At 56.1% G+C, this 20885-nt stretch overlaps 1 protein-coding gene across 1 annotated transcript; it reads left to right on the top strand.

Annotated features, from left to right (window-relative positions):
• Positions 1 to 1703: 1703 nt before the first annotated feature.
• DNMT3L (DNA methyltransferase 3 like) lies at positions 1704 to 17032 on the top strand. Its single transcript, XM_061426055.1, has 12 exons — positions 1704 to 1812; positions 2241 to 2330; positions 2635 to 2679; positions 3517 to 3608; positions 3683 to 3795; positions 4832 to 5003; positions 6899 to 6986; positions 8106 to 8194; positions 10199 to 10274; positions 10761 to 10900; positions 14047 to 14132; positions 15902 to 17032. The coding sequence occupies exons 1-12, from the start codon at positions 1704 to 1706 to the stop codon at positions 16065 to 16067; spliced, it is 1266 nt and encodes a 421-aa protein (XP_061282039.1). The 3' UTR covers positions 16068 to 17032.
• The last annotated feature ends 3853 nt before the right edge of the window (positions 17033 to 20885 follow it).

The raw sequence follows: 20885 nt of genomic DNA, 5'->3' as shown, positions 1-20885 counted from the left end.
TCCTTGGAAGGAAAGTTATGACCAACCTAGATAGCATATTCAAAAGCAGAAACATTTCTTTGCCAACATAGTTCCGTCTAGTCAAGGCTATGGTTTTTCCTGTGGTCATGTATGGATATTAGAGTTGGACTGAAGAAAGCTGAGCACCAAAGAATTGATGCTTTTGAACTGTGGTGTTGGAGAAGACTCTTGAGAGTCCCTTGGACTGCAAGGAGATCCAACCAGTCCATTCTGAAGGAGATCAGCCCTGGGATTTCTTTGGAAGGAATGATGCTAAAGCTGAAACTCCAGTACTTTGGCCACCTCATGCGAAGAGTTGACTCATTGGAAAAGACTCTGATGCTGGGAGGGATTGGGGGCAGGAGGAGAAGGGGACAACAGAGGATGAGATGGCTGGATGGCATCACCGACTCGATGGACGTGAGTCTGGGTGAACTCTGGGAGTTGGTGATGGACAGGGAGGCCTGGCGTGCTGCGATTCATGGGGTCGCAAAGAGTCGGTCACAACTGAGTGACTGAACTGAACTGAACTGAACTGATACAGTATTCTTGAGGCTAATGAGCCATAGTTTACTAGGTGTCCTTGGTTTCCTCTAAGGTCGTTTTTCTGTCGCGTTTAGTCTAATCGTCATGCCTCCTTAGGCTCCTCTTGGGTGTGACAGTTTCTCGGATTTTTTCTGATGAGCGACACAGTTGTGAAGAGTCCCAGGCAGGTATGTTGCTATGTTGCAGGCTGTCCCACCCCTGGAATCTTCTGGCACTTCTCTCATGGGTGGCGGCTGAGTCACAGGTGGGGAGGGAGCCCACAGAGGTGACACACCATCCTCGTGTCACCCTATAGGGAGCAGTACTGTCCACTCTGCTGTCAACCTTGACCTTGGCAGGTTTCTCCCTGCAGAGCTACTGCCTGACATCCTGCTGAGCTTTTTAAAGTGTGTTTGTGTGTGTGTATGTGTGTGTGTGTGTGTGTGTGTGTGTATATAAAATTTATTTATTTGGCTACACCAGGTCTTAGTTGGGGCATGTGGGCTCTAGTTCCCTGACCAGGGATAGAACCTGGGTCCTTGCATTGGGAGCCTGGAATCTTAGCGACTGGACCACCAGGGAAGCACTCATTGAACTTTACACAGGTAAGTCAGGCCACCCGGACCACACCCAAGCTGAAAGGAGGGAGCTATGAGCCCTCCCCAGGCCAACTGAGCTTCCTCCCCACTAATTGCCCCTTGGCCCCTCCCACTCCCGACCATTTATCCCACCCAGAACCTTCACCCTCACTAGGCACCACACCCCTTAGATGCTTAAACCCCACTGAACTCCCTCCCAGCCGGTCCTGCCCCCCTGCGCCCACCCCCAGCAGAGAATCCTGAGAGCCCTAAGCCCCGCCCCTGAGTCCCCCACCCCCGCACTCAGGCCCCATCACTGAGCCTCCTCACTCCGCCCCCCTGAACCCTCCTCTCTCACACGTGTCTTCTCATCCCTCCTCACTGTGAGGACTCTCCTGCCCCTCCCCCTCCCCCTCCCGGGACTCCCTAATCCCCCACCCAGCAGGGGCACCCCACAGGAGCCCTCCACCCTTCCACCCAAGACCCAGTGGCACTGAGGGGTCCCCGCCCTCATCCCTGCGTCATCCTGCGCGCCCCCACCCCAGGAGTCCAGCACCCTGGTTTCCTGCTGATTCTGGAAGAAGTCCCTTCCCAGATTCCATGGCCCGTTCCTCCCCGGGGACCCTGAACCTGGAGATCATGGATGGCTCAGACCCTGACCCAGCCCTGCCGCCGGATAGGGAGCAATGGCCCCCGCCCTGTGAAATCCGTGAGGCCCTTTCTTCTTCTCAGGAGCCCCCCTGCCTTCAAGAGTTCTTGGGAGAGACCAAGGCTGGATGGGATCTGGGAGACCCTGGGGCGGCAGGAACATGGGGTGGCTGAGGGGCTCACAGCTGGGGGGACGCAGACGGAGGAGGTGCCACGGAGGACCTCGGGCCCTGTGAGACTCAAGTGGCCCACCTGATGGGCAACCCTTGAATTCCCCCTCGAGGCTGGCACTCACCACCGATATTCCTGCCCCTCAACACCATCCCTGCCCTGGGTTGGGAGGGGTGAGTGTCACTGTGGGAGGTGGGTAGGGGCTGAAGGAGGATTCCAGGATTCCAAGGCTCCGAGACGGAGGCTGGTGGGGCACCTTCTCACTCTCCGCTGTCTGTCCTATCTCTTGGTTTGGTGTCCCCTTGTCTGCTACCCTAGTCCTGGACCCGGAGCCGGAGCACAGTCTGGACATCATCCTAGTGGGTTCCAGCGAACTGTCATCCCCACCATCTCCCGGGCCCCGCAGAGGTGAGGGTTCATTTGAGTACTGGGCCCATCACTTGGGATGCCAACTTCAAGCCTGAACGCTGTCCAGGGTTCCCAACTTCTGGAATAATCATGCCTCACTCAGGAGCAGGAGGGCCCCACTCCAAGCCTCCCCCACCCCAGCGATCAGCTTGGATGTTTAAATGTCAGTGTGAAAGGTCGAGGGGGAGGGTGGTGCTGGCCCTCTGGGTCCTGCGACTTCAAAAGATCGACTTTGAGGCTCGTCTCTTGACCTGTTTGATGTAGGAGACAGGCTGAGGCAGGGACTATGTCTTTTCTTTTCCAGATTTTATTGCATATGAAGTCAAGGTCAACCAGCGAGACATAGAAGGTGAGCATCACACACCTGCCCAGGTGAAGGGATGTGAGCCTGCTCAAGAAGGTTGTCCATCCCTGGAGGAGGGCGGTGGACATGGCTGGTGCCCAGCTTGTATCCCCTCCACCTGCCCTAAAGACCCTGACCCATCATTGAAGGTGTCTTTTAGTATAATCACACATAATGTGCCACCGCCACTACAATCTAATTTGGGGGCATTTTCATCACCTGCACAAGAAACTGGTACCCACAGTAACTCCTTCCTTATCCCTCCCCTCTTTCAACTCTTGGCAACCACAAATCTACTTTTTTTCTCTATGGCTTTGCCTAGCCTGGATCCCCTGCATTTACACATGGATTTTTGGATCAGGCTAGCAATTTCTGCAAAAAAAAGAAAAGAAAAAAAAATCCCAGCTGGAATTTTGAGAGAGATCTGTAGACCAATTTGGGGAGGCTTGCCATTTTAATGGGCTTCCCTGGTAGCTCAGTGGTAAAGAATCTGCCCGCTAATGCAGGAGATGTGGGTTTGATCTGTGGGTTGGGAAGATCCCCTGGAGAAGGAAATGGAAACCCACTCCAGTATTCTTTCTTGCCTGGGAAATCCCATGGACAGAGGAGCCTGGTGGGCTACAGTCTGTGGGGTCTCAAAGAGTCAGACACGACTGAGTGACTGAGGACACACAGCATTTTAACACTCATTAGTCTTCTGATCCACAAACATGGGATGCCCTCCCATCTGAACTTTCTTTCAAGAGCAGTTTGGGGCTTTCAGTGTACAGGTCTTGCACTTTTTCTGTTGTTGCTAAGTCTGTTGCTCTGTCTGGCGCTGTTGTGACGCATGTTGACTGTGGGTTTCTGCCTCAGATGTGTGTATCTGCTGTGGAAGTCTCCAGCTGCACACACAGCACCCTCTGTTTGAGGGGGGTATGTGTGCTCCATGCAAGGTAAGCAGGGAGGTGAGGGTGGCTTCGTGGCAGCCTCAGGGCAGAGTGGGCAGCCTGGCTTTGCCCTCGTCAAGGACAAGTTCCTGGAGTGCCTCTTCCTGTACGACGATGACGGGTACCAGTCTTACTGCTCCATCTGCTGCGCCGGGGAGACGCTGCTCATCTGCGAGAATCCCGACTGCACCCGGTGAGGCCAGGGGCGCGGGGGATCCAGAGTCATGAAGGACTGCTGCCCATAAACCTGGGGAACGCCCATCCTTCTGGGCTCTGCATCCTGGAGTGCAAGGGACTTTCCCACCCCACCTCCCCAAAGGATGACTTTCTCCAAAGCTTTCAATTTCCATCTCAAATGTTTCATTTGCTGAAGAGCCTTGACCTATGGGAGGGGCTTCCCAGGTGGCGCTAGTAGTAAAGAGCCTGCCTGCCTGTGAAAGAGAAGTAAGAGATGCTGGTTCGATCCCTGGGTGGGGAAGAGCCCCTGGAGAAGGGCATGGCAACCCACTCCAGTATACTTGCCTGTAGAATCCCACACACAGAAGAGCCTGGCAGGCTATGATCTGTGGGGTCACAAAGAGTCGGACACGACTGAAGTGACTTAGCACGCATGTACGCTTCACCTATGGGAGGGGGTCTCAAAAGCTGTGTGCTTGTGATTTTTCTTTCTGTTTTTATTGCCAAGGCATAGCTGCTCCCTCGATGGTTAAGTAGGACAGTGACAGGACCCTCACGGGGCCAGAGTCAGGCAGGTGCCTTCGCTCTCCCCTGCTGTGTGCCCACCTGAGCTTTACCTGCAGTCCCTCCCTGCAGCCCTTCTGGGCCATCCTTGTACCCACAGCTCCCAGCCCAGACCTGCCCCCCTGTCCCCTCAGTGGGTGCTCCTGCGCTTGAGTTCATGGGGAGATCTCACCTGCTTTCTTAGATGCTAAAGTTTGGAGGAGGAGAGCAGCTGGCGTAGGGGAGTCTTGAAAATCCGCCATTGTCCACAGGTCCCCCTGTCCTCTGCGGATGACGGGGGCCCTGTGGCTCTAGGTCCCTGAGAGGGACTGACCCCCTCCCTCAGCCACAGCCTTGCCTCCCCACCCTGCTGGCTTTGTCTTTCCACCTGTCTTTTCACTCACTCCAGAACAAGGAGCAGGCTCTCTGCTGCCTACTGGGCCACCGGGGTTTCACCTGGAGACGAGGCAGCGTCATTTCTGCCGCTGTGGTTTTCTGTTTGACTACAGATGCTACTGTTTCGAGTGCGTTGACACCCTGGTTGGCCCTGGGACCTCGGGGAAGGTTCACGCCATGAGCAACTGGGTCTGCTTCCTTTGCCTGCCCTTCCCCCGGAGCGGGCTGCTGCAGAGGAGGAGAAAGTGGCGGACGTGGCTGAAGGCCTTCTATGACCGGGAGGCGGTGAGTGGCAGCTGGAGCTGGAGGATAGAATGGGCGAACGGCCAGCCCTAACTTGGCTCATTTCCTCCGGCGACTGGTTGCAAAATACCCATCCGCTCTGCTTAGGTGATGAAGTTAAAGGCTTCTGAGCAAATGCACTTTTCTCATCTTCCTCTCTGATAGCAGGTCCATTAGGTGTCTGTCTTCCACAAATCCCTTTAGCACAGCAGCTTTGTTTCTCCCAAGCCTGGGAACCAGGCATTTGTAGGAGGTAGGAGAGGGCCCAGCAAACGTGGGCCTCTGAGCTCAGCAAGTGGGAGCAAATGCCTGGGCAGGATCTCCAAGTCCAGCCCGGACAGCTGGCACAGACATGGGTCCTCTATGGAATCAAGGCCGGGGCCATGAGCTAGGCAGGAGTGTGGGCTCATCGCAGTAGTTTGAGGTCTCTTCCTGAAAGATACACCCAAGTCCTAACCTCCAGTACCTGTGAACGTGACCTATTTTGGAAATAAGGTCTTTGCAGACACAGTTTAGAGAAGGATCTTGAGGTGAGGTCATCCTGGATTGGGATGACATGAAATGCAGTGATTGGTGTCATCTACCAGGAAGGAGTGGGATAGAGACACACGGAGGAGGGGTGGGGGCTGAGTGACGGGGCAGGCTGGGCACTGACCGGGGTGGCTTGGAGCCTCAGGTTCCTTCTCTGCTGTTTGAGGCTGGCTGGTTCTGGGGAGTTGCTGCACACCTGGCATTGCTGGGCCAACCATGGGGGCGCGTGGTGGCCCCGCCGCCCTGCACTCCCTGACACTGGATGGAGCAGGTGCATTCAAGGTGCTTTTCTAAACTAGGCACCTGCCCTCCCCATAGAGCCTTCTTCAGGTCCATCTTGTGGCAGAAGCCGCCCATCTCTGTGTAAAAGACCCTGAGCCAGCAAACTGCAGGAGGGGTTTCTCATCCAAGGGGGAAGGGGTAGATACTCTGAACCACTGTTACTGCCCCAGGGGAGCAGGGAGAAGGAAGCATGGCTCCTGCAGCTGCCACAGGGAACCAGGACGTGCGTCCCCAAGTGTCTGTCAGGGCTGCACCTGCACCGGATATGCCCTGCCCTCCCCACGCCCCCAGGAAGCCCAGGACCACCTGCCCTCTCCCATTGCTTAACTTTTTGCCTGCCTTGGGCACCGTCCACCTGCTCCAGTCCTGGGCTCAGGGTCTCCTGGGACCCCCACCCTCCACTGCTTGCAGGCAGCACCCCTGCTCAGGCCTGGTCATCCATCCCCAGCTCAATGTCATGCTCATAGGAGCCAAGAAGCCTCCCAGGGGTCAGGGGCTTGGGAGTGCTTGTTTCCTGGATAGATCCACCGCATCTCTGCCAGCTGGTGCCCTGCATGGGAGGGTGGGTGTTACTGGACACCTTCTCGGCTCCTGTCCTCAGCCTGGCCCCTTCACGCGGAGACATGGGTGCTGGCTCAGGCCTGGCCTGGGAGAGGCCCTGCGCTGGTAGCCTTCAAGGGTGGTGCCGGGTGACTTGGGGCCTGGGTTCAGAGCCTGCAGAGGGGACAGAGAGGGATCCGGTGTGTCCCATGGCCATGGGCGTTCAGAGCGCCCCAGGTCAGAGACTTTTTCCAAGAAATACAGGGAAGTGGTTTCTCTAGGGATAGAGTTATCTCCTTTCACAAGCAGTGAAGTCCCGAGCATCTGCCTCCCCTTTGCTGGAGGTGCAGTTGGCGGTGGAGGGCAAGAGCCTTGGCCTGGGGGATGGGCCAGATCTTCATGAAGGCCTGGGGGTTAGTGCGGTCAAGGAGTGGCCAGCCCCCTCAGCAGGTGTGCAAGGCCAGAAAGAACTTGTCTTGACACTCATGGGCTCTATGATTAGGTAGTCATCAGAATGTTCTGGGTTTTTTTTTTTAAATAAATAGGAGAGTCCCCTTGTGATGTACAAAACTGTGCCTGTGTGGAAGAGAGAGCCCATCCGGGTGCTATCCCTTTTTGGGGACATCAAGAAAGGTGGGTGCAGTGACACCTGAGGACTCATGCTAGAAGAGGGGTCTGCTTGGAGCGACCCCTCCAGGGGGACCCACAGGGGACCCAGGGTGTGTGCAATGAGGGTGGGGGTGCTAAGGTCCCCAGCATCACACTCACTGCGTGTCTGGGACTGGGGGCCGTTTCTAGGAGGCGAGGGGTGTGCTGTGCAGGAGCACCTGGGGCTCCTTCCTTCAGCTGGGCTGCCTTGGAAAGAAAATTCGCATAGCAAGACGGTGGGTGTGAAATGCCACACTGAGGGCCGTAGGGCCAGCTCTCTGCTAGGACAGCCCTGCCCAGAGCCACTGAGCCTCACACACCTCCACGCACCTGGCCCCCTTACCTGCCCCACCCCTTGCCGGGCCCGCTGCACCCTCCGTCTCTACCCAGACGCCCCCATCACCCAGGCGGTCACATGCTGCATTCTAGCCTTGCCTGGGTGTCCTGCCCCTGCGGACCCCAAGCAGACCCCCACCTGCCGGTACGTTTGGAAATCCTGTGGACTCTTGTGGGCTCAGCAGATGTAACAGGAATCAGTGAAAATACGTCTGTTAGTCTCTGGCCAAGTGGAATGGGGCCATCTGCCCTGCTCCTGGCGTTCGCCAAGTGCCTGGTAGTATAGTCACAGTGGCCCCGTGCACATCCGTGTTAAGGATCTGGGGGCCGAGACACACAGAGCGGGCATGGCTTCCCCTGAAGGAACCCAGGAGTCACTGCCCACAGCCACTCAGCCTTCCAGGCCCTGCCCAGACAGTGTGTTATTAATTCGCAAGGTCCTTTCTGGGCTCACCTTCCAGTGCCTCAGATGCACGCTCTCCTGCAGCCCAGCCCTGTCTCCCAGCCTGACCGGGTGACGTCAGCATGCATCGCCACCGCCCAGTGGTTCCCTAACCCAGAGAGTGGCACTGCAGCCTGTAGCACTGGTTATGCAACACGTGGCTTGACTTTGTGAAATCAGTGCTTACTCACCCCGTCATGTTGCTGGAATGATAAAGTCTGCTCGCCATATGATAGCAGTACTTTCTGATCAGCCGTTGGCCTTTGATTCCACGTCGGGTCAAAATCCAACGCCAGCCCTCTGTGTCCTCTCGGCTCCCCACCCAGAGCTGACGAGTCTGGGCTTTTTGGAAGATGGTTCTAAGCCGGGAAGATTGAAACATTTGGATGACGTCACCAACATAGTGAGGAGGGACGTAAGTACTGCTGGCTCCTCCAGGTCCCCGGTGAGGGCAGACTCAGCTCCTCCAGGCCCCTGGTGAGAGCAGACTGGAGGGAAGGGGACAGGGGACTGGGCAGAAAGGGGGGGAGGGGAAGCCCCCTGCAGGGCTGACCTTGGGGGGGTCTCACGGGGATCACCCCCACAACGGGGGAGATGAGAGAGGCAACTTTGTGGCCCCCACACTGTCCCTGCTGTCCTGAATGTGGCCTGGGAAGGAGGGCCTAAAAGTGACTCAGCCAGCTCTGTCAAGAGCGTCCTGTGGTGGGAAAGGGATGGAAAGCCTCTTCCAGGGGCCTCTGCAGGAGGATCTGGGCCCTTGCCCGAGGCCCACACAGCCCCTCACATCGGGATTAAAGCCCACTGTCCCTAGAGCCCAGCCACTCCAGGCACAGGGCCTGAGGGGCCAGAGCGCTGGCCATTGCAGGCAGCAACAAGGAAACGGCCAGCGTAGGGAGTCCACTCTGCCCCCAGGGTGCCAGTCAGAGCCTTACAGCTCTACTCCCCCCATCTTGGTCTGACCCAAGGGTGTGGCCAGGGGCCAGCCCTCCTCTCTGGCTGAGCCTGGGGACTCCCCCACCACTGGTCCATCCCCCTGGGGTCTGCCCTGCCTTGAAGCCCAGAACGGTCTTCTCGCCCCACTGGCCCCATCAGATGTCCCGCCAGGGAGCGTTTCTAGAGCATTCTGGTCATCACGCTCATCCTAGGCTCCCCAGGCAGGGTCCTCCCTTGAAGGGCAGGATGGTCCAGGCAGGGCTGGACAGTGATACGAGGCCTCCCCCCTCAAGCCACAGAGCTGCAAGACAGAGCAGACTTGGAGGGGCTCTTGCTGGTGTGTGGAGGGTCTAGATCCCTCCCATGATGAGGTCTGAGTCTTGGTGGTGACAGTGACTCCCATGTGTGTCGTCATCGCTCGGTCCCGCCAGCGTCCAGTCCTTTTCATGAGGATTGTGACCCAGGCCTTCCTGTAGTGCCACCACCCTGGAGACGGGGCATCCGGCTGCCACTCGCTCCCACGTCTGCACGGCGACATCTGGCTGTGCATGTCTGTGGGTCTCAGGGGATTCAGAGTGCTCGCTGGCAGATTCTTGGGGAGAACAAGGAAGACCTTGCTTCCTTCACGGCATTTTCTGGGTCATCACAGCAGCCACCAGCCTGCAGACCCTGGCCCCCCAGCTCAGGCTCACCTCCTCTAGCCCCCTTGCCTCCGCCCCATCCAGACACCCCTCTGTACTCATCCCAGTCTGCAGCCTGCAGTAGAGCCCCTGGATAGAGCCCCTGCTATAGAGCACCAGGAGTGCACCTGGTCAGGGGCAGGGGCAGAGGCAGAGCTGGCTGCAGCAGGGCATGTGAGGCTGCGAGGTGGGGAGCTGATGTCTGGTACGGGCTTCTGTCCACTGGTTTGGTGAGGGTCCAGGGAAGCCAAGTCTGCTCAGGATGGGTTGCTGTCACAGAACCAGGCATCCAGTGTTTGGGTCTCATTTATTTTGTTTTTAAGAATAACTTGGGCCAGTATCTCTAACCGGGGCCCTTGGTCACGTGGGAGGGGCACTTGAGCCCCTGGTGGTGAAAACACATCCTCCACTCAGGAGGAGTTGGGGGGCCTTGGGGTGGGGGTGTTGCTGCAGCGACAGGAGCAGCTCATGCTCCCACCGTCTGTTGACCCATCAGGGGCTCGATGTGTATTTTCCAGCAACACAGGAAATACGCATGAATCTGGGGGCCCAAGTGTCAACCTCCCGGGAGGGTCTTTGGGGGCACAAAGGAATCATGCTGCTCAGATTCCCAGGGCTGCCTCCTCCAGATGGAGGAAGTGAGGTTCCCCACACCCCCTGACTTACAGAGGTGGGTCTGACCCAGTGGGTTTCACTGCCCCGCCACCCCTTCCATGAGGGTCAGCCTGAATCACATGATTAGACAAACGAGGTGCCCAACCCAGGGGACCACTTGGCCCTCCTGAGCCGCCCCTGTCCTCCTGCAGATAGATGAGTGGGGCCCCTTCGACCTCACCTATGGCTCCACGCCCACCCTGGGCCACACCTGCGACCACCCCCCGGGTAAGAAACTGCCATCTGCTGGGACTCCAGGGCCTCTTGTCCCCCATCCCCTCCCACATACCCAGCACTCTTCAGGGAGGGCAGGAATTGCAAATTGTCTGCAACTTAAAAAAAAAAAAAAAAAGCTTTGCTGGGGCATCAGAGACAGGTATCAGTGTCCGTATTCAGTGAGCACGTCCTGGTGGGTCTTGTGTACCCTGTGAAGCCATCACCACAACCACAGCATGAGCGGGTCTGTCACCTCAGGGCGGCCTGGCGCCCCTCCTACCCCGTCCGCTCGGCTGTGTCCCTCAGGGGCGGTACCCAGCCCCTCGCACCTGTCCTGTCTTGGTGTCAGGCACATCTGGGCCCTCCAGGCTGTTGCGGGGCAGGCGGCCGCAACGCAGCCGAGGTCTCCCCTCCCAACTCCCATCGGAGCCCCGCCCTCCTGTCCCGGGCCCCTCCCAGTGGGTGGAGCCCAGACACACCTGCCCGCCCCCTCCACAGGGTGGTACGTGTACCAGTTCCACCGCATCCTGCAGTACGCGAGGCCCCTGCCTGGCAGCCCCCAGCCCTTCTTCTGGATGTTCGTGGACAACCTGGTGCTGACGGAGGAGGACCTGGACGTGGCCACTCGATTCCTGGAGGTACGTGCAGGTCGGGCCTCTGCAGGGGACACTAAGGTCCCTTGGTGGGGGCACCACTCAGGTCCCGGCCCTGAGGACTGGTTTCTCAGAATTCACGGAGCCCGCGAGGGCTGTCGTACCACTAAGCCCCAACGGTGCCTTCTCAATGCTTTGCTCTGGATTCAGGAAGCTGCCACTGGGGGCCATGTCTTTCTCCCCCCACCCAGCTCCATCTGCACACATGCACGCACACACACGTGCACACACTCACACTCACACCCATCCTGGGGAACCAACAGCCTTGCTCTTTCTGTCCTCAGGCCCAAGTCCTGGCCTTTAGGCCACTTCTGGACTCATTGACCTTCTGTCCAGGCCTGACCCCGCCCATCCTTCCCAGCTCATTTTGCCCCCCACACAGGGCAGCCCCAGGCCAGGCTGGGTGTCCCCTCATCTTAGGACGTGCCCCTGCTGTGTTCCGGTGTTTATAAATTGACAACAAATGTCTCCCAGCCACCTGCTCCCACCACTCCCACTGCATTTGTCTTTAGGTCCCTCGTCACCTCCAGGACATCTCCACAAACTTGCAAATCTGCCCACAGGCTTTTCTCACTCAGCTGTTACCCTGGAAATCCTTCTGTTGGGAAAGTGCCTTTCTCCTTCTTTGTTTTAATTTATGTGTTTTGGTTTTGTTCTATTTGTATGGACATAAAAAATTGCCTTCAACCTGTTTCCGCGAACACACAGTTGGGTGGTTTCTAATCTCTCGCTCTTAAAAACATTGCTACGAGGCAGGGATGTGAGGGGGGACGTCAGTGGGGGTGGATTCCGGAACAGAGGTTTCGGGGTCCATGTGCTGTTTTCAGAGATGCTGCCCCCCACCCCAGGATGTCTGCATAGCCCCTCTGACGGCAGAGCCGCTCTTTCCCCTGCCCGCCCACAGGGTGTCCCCAGCTCTCTACCTTCCTTCCTTGGCTCCACGTGTCCTGCTCTTCTTTCCTCCTATGCAGTTGGGATTTTTCCATTCTGTATCTTACTGGTTTTGATTTGTATTCAAGAAACTATCGATCTATCTAGATTGATCTAGCTCCTGTCACCTTATTGGACTGCTTTGTGGATGACAGTGGTTTGCAGTTGATTCAGGGAGACTCCTAGGTGTTTGAGCAGATGATCTGCAAACTGTGACAGTTTTTTCTTTCTGATTCTGTACCTCGAATTTCGCTGTTCTCGCATTTCTCTGGTTTCACGCTGGATCACAGTAGTGGCAGGACATGCCTGCCTGGCTCCTAACTTTCACGGAAATGTTCCCAGTGTTTCTCTCCTAGGCTGATGCTGATTTTGAGGTCACAGTTGATAAGCTTCAGTATCTTAAGGAAATTTCTAGTCATTTCCCTTGATTTCTGTTTTTGATCCATTTTAATTATGAATAATTGTTGGATTCTGTCAAATGTTCTTTTTTATGTTCGTGGAGATAATTGAATTTATTCTTTAGATCTGTTGTAAAAGTGTTAGTCGCTCAGTTGTGTCCAACTCTTTGGACCATAGCCTGCCAGGCTCCTCTGCCCATGGGATTTTCCAGGCAAGCATACTAGAGTGGGTTGCCATTTCCTTCTCCAGGGGATCTTCCAGACCCAGGGATCAAACCTGGGTCTCTCGAATTGCAGGCAGATTCTTTACTGTCTGAACCACCGGGGAAGCCCTTTATACAACAGAGTATGCTAATAGATTTTCTAGTGGTCGTCTTTGCATTCCTGAACTCACCCACTCAGTCGTGTGTGAGGCTCTTTTGAAGGATTGCTGAATTCCAGTGAACAGCATTTCATGTAGGATTTTTGCTTTGACAAGTGCAAGAGAGGTGTGTGTGAGGTTTTTATTGGCTTTGTGCTATTTTTATTGGTTTGGATGCCAATGTTAAGCTTGCTTTGTACAAATATTTAAAGATTTGACAACGGTGAAATTGTCTGGATTGGTCATTGTCGCCCAGGTTTTAAACGGGAGCAATTCTTCTGTAGAAACTAATCTGTTAAGATTTTCAGTCTTTCCTGAGATCACTTTGGTAAGTTATGTTTTCCCAGAATGCCATCCATTTAAGTGAAGTTTAAAATCATTTTCATAGAGTTGAGCAAACTGTCCTCATGATTCTCTTACTTTCTTCTGCCATCTGTGGTTATTCCTCCTTTTTAGGGAACCTGGAATTTTAAAATACTGGCATGGTACCACATACGAGCAGTCAGAACCAGGCTTGTAAGGTTCCTTGATTATTGACAAGTCTATGAATATGTGATCCTGAGTCCAGCCAAAGCCAGTCTCCAAACCTGGGCGGCAGCTGTCAGCAGACGTGGGGGACAGCAAAGATGCTGGCTCTTGACCGTTTTGGGAGCACATTTGGTTGCTCGGAATCAGTCCCGAATCGAAAGTAGGCAGGAGAGAGAACTCACCGTGTGTCCTGTGACTGCTCCCACTTTGCTGTAGATCCACATTTCTGCTGATGGCAGGGAACAACTAGACGTCCAGACACAGGACTGCCTGTCTCTGCCCTATACCTGACGGTACATCCCGCTGTGAGCTCTCCTCCCCGCCAGGGGTGTGGACACGGGAGAGGCTGACATGTCCAGAAAGGTTCTGCCACCCCGACTGAGTCTGAGGAGGTGGAGTCCAGGCCTCTGGGGTACATGTTGGGCATTGGATGGTCTCTCGGTCCCGTTTCTCCTGCCATGGCTCCTCCAGCCCCTCTTCCCCTGACCTTTCGAGGGAGACTGTGGCCCCAGGATCCAGGTGCTCCCTTGGATCACGAGGCATCAACCTTTTTGGAAGTCTGCTGTCTGCCCGCAAAGCTTCTTATCTGCCGGAGATGACACAGCTCTTGGCTCAGAGATCAAGGAATTCTTTGTCCTTCACGGAATCCACCTCTGCTGTGGAGCAGACGGGGAGTCCCTGGGCATGTGACCTTTGGAAATGAAAAATCTGCCGGTTAAAAGGTCTAAAATAGTAACTCAGTTTTATCCTTATAAGGTGATTTATAAGAAAACAGACGTGCCATGTGAACAGTGTCGACTGGGAGACAGCTTCCGTCCAGGAGGGCTGAGACCGCTCTGGGCGCAGACAGGGCGCCCACGGTGGCTGAGGCCTGTGGGTGCCCCCAGCTCACAGCCCGTGTTCCCATCCCTCAGACTGACCCGGTGACCATCCAGGATGTCCGCGGCAGGACCGTCCAGAACGCTGTGCACGTGTGGAGCAACATCCCCGCTGTGAAGAGGTACTCCCTGTGCACGTGAGGGCCCTGGAGGCCTGGAAGCACACCGGCTGTGGGCCCGTCACCAGGGAACCCAGGGCAGCTGAGGGAGCCGTGCCCAGGCAGCCTCTGTGGCCAGCTTGGGGCACCCCACAAATTCTGGACAAGCTCAAGGGCAGCAGCCCCCCTTTCCACTTCAGGGACCTCCTCCCCGCTTTCACACTGGTCCTTTCTGAGAAATTCACCTCTGGACGAACTCCTGGATGTGAGCCACCCGGCATGTGTGCCCCAGTCCTCTGTCCCCAAGCTCCGGGCACCTGCCTCACGCTGCACACCCCCAAACCCATGTGAACATACCCAGTCTCTCATAAGCTCACACTCGTCATACACACACAGAGCACACACTCACACAGGCCCACATTCTCACTCATGTTTCGCCATGCACTTTTGGGCCACACTGAGCTGCTTCTAGCCCCTCAGACAGGTCTGCTTAGGGCCTTCACACACAAGCACATGCACACACACACACACACACACACACACACACACACATGTGCTCATGAAGACACACACAGCCCCTCTCTGCTCCCGGAACATCCTCAGCACTGTTGATCCCCAGGAATAGCCCCTCACTGCCCCTGTACACCCCTAGCCCTGGCCCAGCCACCCCACTGCTCCAGGGACACTGCCCTCCCCTCCTGACCCTGCCGCATGCCCTCCCCGGGCCTTAAAGGAGAAGGCTATCTCTTCCCCCAAACCTCATGCATCTGGCCTTTGCCCTTGTCTTGCCTGCATCTTCCAGGGCAGTAAGTCATGTGCCCTCCTCTTGACAGTTTCTGGAAACTTCTCTTTGCCACTTCCCACGCCAGCCTTCTCTCTGCTCACATTGTGGTGCCCACCAGGCCCCCACCCAGGACTATAGTGGGGGGAGGTGGGCAGTAAGGTGGAGCAGGTTCCTAAAACACTGTCTTTTTGAAGACTTGAGGGTCGCCCAGCCTCGTCTACGGCATCTGCCCCCACTTCTGGCCCCTGGAGGGAGGTGGTGGGGCCTGGGGCACACCTGGGCCCCAGAAGCACAGTGGGTGCTTCCTCTCAGACCCGTGTTGCCTCAGTAGCGAGCAAGACCTGCCTCACTGGATGTAGGGAACTCTGCCCAGGTGACGGGCAGCTGCCTCTGGACAGCCCCAGACTCCCTTGGACTGTGGAGCTGCAGATGGAGAGGGTGAGCTAGGGTGGTCTTCACCCCCAGAGTGAGCTGGAAAATGTTCCCCAAGTCCAGTGAGGTGCCCAGCACCACGTCCAGGAGCCTTGAGTCCTTGGGGTGCATCACATGGTGAGCGGGGTCCCTGTTGAGTGGCTTCTGGCCAGGCGGTCCAGGGCCTGCAGGTGGCCGCGGTCAGCTCGGGAGCAGCCGGACCCACGAGGAGGCCACGGAATGCTGCTGGGCCAGCCTTGCCCCCGATCCACTCCCCCGTCTCTGTGGGTCTGCTCCGTGGTGGCCTCTCCACACCCAAACCGGGACTTGCTGGGCTGGGCCAGTAGTCTGTCCTTGGGAACCATCTCCAGGGATGGCTCCTCCCTGGGGGAGGTGGGAGGTGTGGGGGCCATTGTTCCCTACTCCCCAACACACCTGTCACCACCTCCCCCCTCTGGGTGAGACACTCACAGAGGGTGGGGGCTCTTATAAGCGTGTTTATCTCAGAGACCTCAGGGAGCCTGCCCAGGCTGTCCCCCTGGCTTCCAGGGTGTCTGTGGGTTCCTGGGTGGGCACTGAGCCCCTTTCTCCTTCACAGCAGGCACTCGGCTCTGGTGTCCCAGGAGGAACTCTCCCTACTGGCTCAGGACAGGCAGCGAGTGAAGTCCCCTGCCCAGGGCCCGGCCACGCTGGTGAAGAATTGCTTTCTCCCCCTGAGAGAGTATTTCAAGTATTTTTCAACAGAACTCACTTCCTCTTTATGAATGAGTCATATACCATGAAAAAAAAAAAAAAAAGACATTTCCTAGAACAAAGGCAACTTTCCTTACATTGTCTCTATTTTCCTTTTCAAATTATTATTTTATTTGCTTAACTTCGGGTTTCCCGTGGTTGCTAAAGACCCACCATCACCCTTTGGATCTGGTGGTCCTGCCCGCACTGTGACCTTTGGTGGGAGGAGGTGAAGCCCAGGGTCTAACGGTTGATGAGACCCAGATGTTGTCATGCACCTTGTGCTGCCGAAAGCATTTCTGTCCAGTTGAGAAGTTACAAATATATTTATTATGATCATTACAGGTCCTTTCCTGGTGTTTTTGTGTGTGGTGCTAGGTGCTAAGTCGCTCAGTCATGTCTGACTCTTTGTGACCCTATGGACTGTAGCCTGCCGGGCTCCCCTGTCCATGGGCTTCTCCAGGCAAGAATACTGGAGCAGGTTGCCATGTCCTTCTTCAAGAGATCTTCCCGACCCAGGGATCAAACCCACGTCTCTTATGTCTCCTGCATTGGCAGGTGGGTTCTTTACCACTAGGGCCACCTTATCCTGTAGGACGTGGGACGTGTGTGTAAGATGAGCAGGACACGTGGCTATAAGCCCCGCTACACCTGTGTTATTCTTACATGTAGCCGATGCCTTCATAACTGCCGTGTGCCGTGTGGTTAAAACCACCCATCCTGGTGAGAGGCACATGAAACATCCCAAACCTTTGTAAAGCGTGGAATATCTGCTTGGTCAGCAAAGGGAGGACAGGCTGAAGGGAAGGAGTGGAGGCCAAGGCCAGGTCCACTCATGAAGCGTGTGACCTCTGTCCTCCTTAACCCAGAAGGACTTGCTTGTGGAGGCAGGGTCCCCGTCTGCCCTGGGCTCTGGTGAGGACTTTGCAGTCCTGACACAGCTGGCTCCAAACCACATGTGATAAACCCACAAGGGATCTTTCCAGACTAACCAGAAAACCCCCCAAAGAGACCTAGACTCAGATAAGCATGCAGGTTCCGCTTGTCCTGGGCGTCACCCTGTGACTGGGGGCGTGCTCGGGATCAGCTGGTGCTGATCAGCTCGGGATCAAGCTGGTGGTTTTTGGAAGAAAGGGGGAGGGTTAAAACTGAACTTCTGAAGGGTGTTTTTAAAGTATTTTGAAATAGAATGGAAGTTGTGATGGTTAATTTCAGTGTTGACTTGGCTATAGCACCCAGACATTTGTTCAGATGTTAACCTGGAGGTTTCTGTGAAAGGATTTCTGGGTAGGTTGGCAAACTGGTGGACTTTGAGTAAAGCAGGCAACCCTTCACAAGGCAGGTGGGCGCTGAGGTCTGAATGTCTGTGACCCATAATTCACCTGTTGATCCTAACCCAAGTTGGCCTCCAAGGTGATGGTGTTAGGAGGTGGGGCCTTTGAGAGGTGACCCTAAGACGGGATTAGTGAAGTGAAGTTGCTCAGTGATGTACAACTCTTTGAGACCCTATGGACTGCAGCTTGCCAAGCTCCTCCATCCATGGGATTTTCCAGGCAAGAAAACTAGATTGAGTTGCCATTTCCTTCTCCAGGGGATCTTCCTGACCCAAGGATCCAACTCAGGTCTCTTGCATTGCAAGCAGACTCTTCTCAGTCTGAGCTACCAGGGAATCCCTCAAGATGGGGTTAGTGCCCTTACAAAAGAGGTCCCAGGGAGCTCTCTCACCCACCCCTGCCTGTGTGACCGAGAAGTGTGTGACCAGGGAAAGGGCCCTCACCTGACCCTGCAGGCACCTGATCCACCAGTTCCAGCCCCAGCACTCCGAGCAGGATGTTTCTGTTGTTTGCAAGCTGCCCAGTATGTGGGATTTCACCATAGTGGCCCCAGCATACTGGGACAGGGGGCGACTCCTGAGCCATCAAAGGCCTAACCTCCCCTGAGCAAGAAGGCTGGCCAGCTCACCCTGCAGATTCAGGGTTCATCAGCCCTTCATAATTACAGGAGTCAATTCCTTGAAATCAATTTTTTTCTCTCTCTCTACACACACACACACACACACACACACACACACACACACACACACACACAGCCCTAGCTGATACAGACATCCTCATCTTCATGAAGACCTTCTCTCCAAGCTGGCAGGACAGTCCTGAACTCTGATGTCACAGGTCTCCTGTCCAGGGGCTAAAGATTTGTAATGAAACTAAGCTCACGCAGCCCCAGAAAACACGGAGGGCCAGTGGGGACAGGAGCCTCGGGCACAGGTGAGACCCTTGGGGAGGCCAAGCTCTGGGTCCAGGCCAGGACAGGTCTGGTGACAGCTGTTTGCCAGCAGGCTGACTCCAGCTGCTTCCACCCAAGGCAGCCGGTGCTGAGAGAGCTGACCTGCCGGTGTCTGCTCTCCTTCACCTGCTGCCAGGCAGGGGCCCAAAGCCTCTCAAAGCAGCTTTACATCTTTGGCTTTTTCTCAAACACCTTGAAATTCTAAAACTATTTAATCCCAACTACAGGGGCCCCTTGTGACCCCCTGTGGTCAGCTGAACAATGACCCCCAAAAGATGTCCCTGTCCTAAAGCCCAGAACCTGTGAATATCAACTTATATGGCAAAAGGGGACTTGGCCGAGGTGAGGAGGGGGAGGCAGGGAGATTAGGGTGAATTTTGTGTGATCCCGAAGGTCCTGGTCAGGGGAGGCAGAGGAGACCTGATCCTGTTCAGAGGACAAGTCCGTGGCCCCGGGGGCAGAGCGAGCTGGAAGCTTAATGGGCCTGGAGCCCCTCAAGGATGGCTGGTTCGGGCAACCAGCCCCCAGAACTGGATAGGAGGCTGCATTTCTATTGTTTTATGCCCCCACTTGGTGGAAGTGGGGTCCTGCTTCCGAATCTGCCCCCAGAGCCTCGGATCCTTGGATCCTTCTTGGTTCCTATGCATAGACAACCTTCTGGGGGCTTCTCTCTCCAACCCCTGACTCCCACCCCGATTGCCTGAGAAGCAGTCACAGTGAAGGGAAGAGAGGAGAACCTTGCCTCACCCACAGGAAGCCTCCCGAGGGCCGTTTGTATGTGTCCACTTGCCTTGAAACCCTCCGTGAGTAACCCACGTGGGAGTCTTGCTGTGTATGCTGTATATGTATTCATTCACGATGACCTCACATCAAGGCTATTCCCACCTCACAAATGGGAATCACAGGCACAGCAGGGTTAAGTAACTTGCTGAACATCACTCTGCTCCTGAGGAGCACTTGCCAGTCTGAGGTTCCTGGGACTGGTCTTCTGCCCACTCCAGGGGTGCCCGGGCCCCACTGCCCTGAGAAGCTTGGGTGCCCCCTTCCAACCTGGCTACACTCCCTACCCTTGTCTGCCTGCTCAACCAACAGCACGTTCCTTGGGCCTGGGGTCCCCACACTCTGGTGGGCCTGGCAGCAACACTTGGTCTCCTGGGGTCTGGCATGGAGGGCTGCCAGAGCCTGGCACCAATGCCCAGAAGCTGCCAACTCGAGGGTGTCAGCCCCTTGAAGCCCACCGCGTTTCCTCCTCCGCAGCCCTGGGGCAGTAACCGGGAGGCACTGAAGGCTGCACTCCAGACACCGACTGGGCACCTTCGCTTCCCAGGTCCACGTGAGACGGCACCCTCCGAGGGAGACTTTAACCGAGGGGGGCTCGACCTGGTACTCTCCAACAATCTGAGGTTGCAAGGGGGTCCACCGCTCCCGCTCCCGCTCCCTGCGGGTAGAGGCGGCATCCTACCGGGAGCCAGGTCGGGGGAGGAGAACCCAGCCTTCAGCCAGTCAGTGCAGCGCAGCCCTCCGCCTGTCCAATCAGAGAGAACCCCGGGATTTGCGGGCCGGGCTGGACCCGGGAAGGTGAGGAGCAGCGCCGCAGACGGTCCCTTGTCTCTTCCTCCTCACCCGCGGGTGATGCTGGGGCTGGCTCTCGGCAAACGCTGTCCTCCTTTACCAGCTGTTGGGGGAGAGGATCAAAGGCCACCGATATCATGCCCCCTCCAGCCCCACTAGGCCTGACGAGGTGCTCACTCCCATCATCAAGTGTCCCCGCTAAGTGTGTTGTAGATGCAGCGCTGTTTTTCTGGCTCTGGCAATGGGAAGCGTCCTGAGTCCCCGTTTCTGATTTGATCCATGCCCACGGCCAGCTCTCCTGGCCAAATCTTACCTTTCCTCCTGGCTCCCATTTCCAGCCCCTTCAGGACGTCCCCCACCCAGGTTCAGACTGTCTGTGCCCTCACTGGACACCTGACCAGGAGCCCTGACCAGGACCCCTGTCCCTTCTTTGCTCCTGATCACAGAAAAGGGAGGGTAAATCAGAGTTGATGGATTAAAAAACAAAAAAAAAAAAAAAAGAAAAGGGAGGGTAAATCCTCCTTGGCCTCTTTAAATCCTCCACCCCAGTCTCCCAGCCTGACCTGGGAGGAGTGAAGCCCCTGGGCTTTAGGCCTGCAGGCCTCTCTCCCTGGCCATCTGCAATCCCCACCCTCTCATCCCACCTCCCAGCCCATCTCTTTTACTTCTTTGTCTTGTTTGTTCTTGTCTCCAGAGAAGTGATGGTTTCTACCAAGCGGAGATTCTCTTATTTTAAGTTGTTATCGTTAGTGCTCACACAGGCCGTGGTGGGTGGGCACTAAACCTTGGTTGAAAGAGTGATAGCGTGCAGGAGATGGCTGGGGCCAGGGGAGCCCCCTTGGTTCTGCCCTCACCTTACACCCTCCCTCTCCTACCCCCCTCCAAAGGCAAGTCTCAGCATCTCCATCAGCCAGGGCAGCAGCACACACCCCTCCTGCCTGCTCCACCCAAGACATGACCCTCCGGACCTGAGGCAGGTGCCTAGGAGCTCA

Source organism: Bos javanicus, chromosome 1, assembly GCF_032452875.1.
Source record: "Bos javanicus breed banteng chromosome 1, ARS-OSU_banteng_1.0, whole genome shotgun sequence".
NCBI lineage: Eukaryota > Metazoa > Chordata > Mammalia > Artiodactyla > Bovidae > Bos > Bos javanicus.
This window is presented reverse-complemented; position numbering and strand designations above follow the sequence as displayed.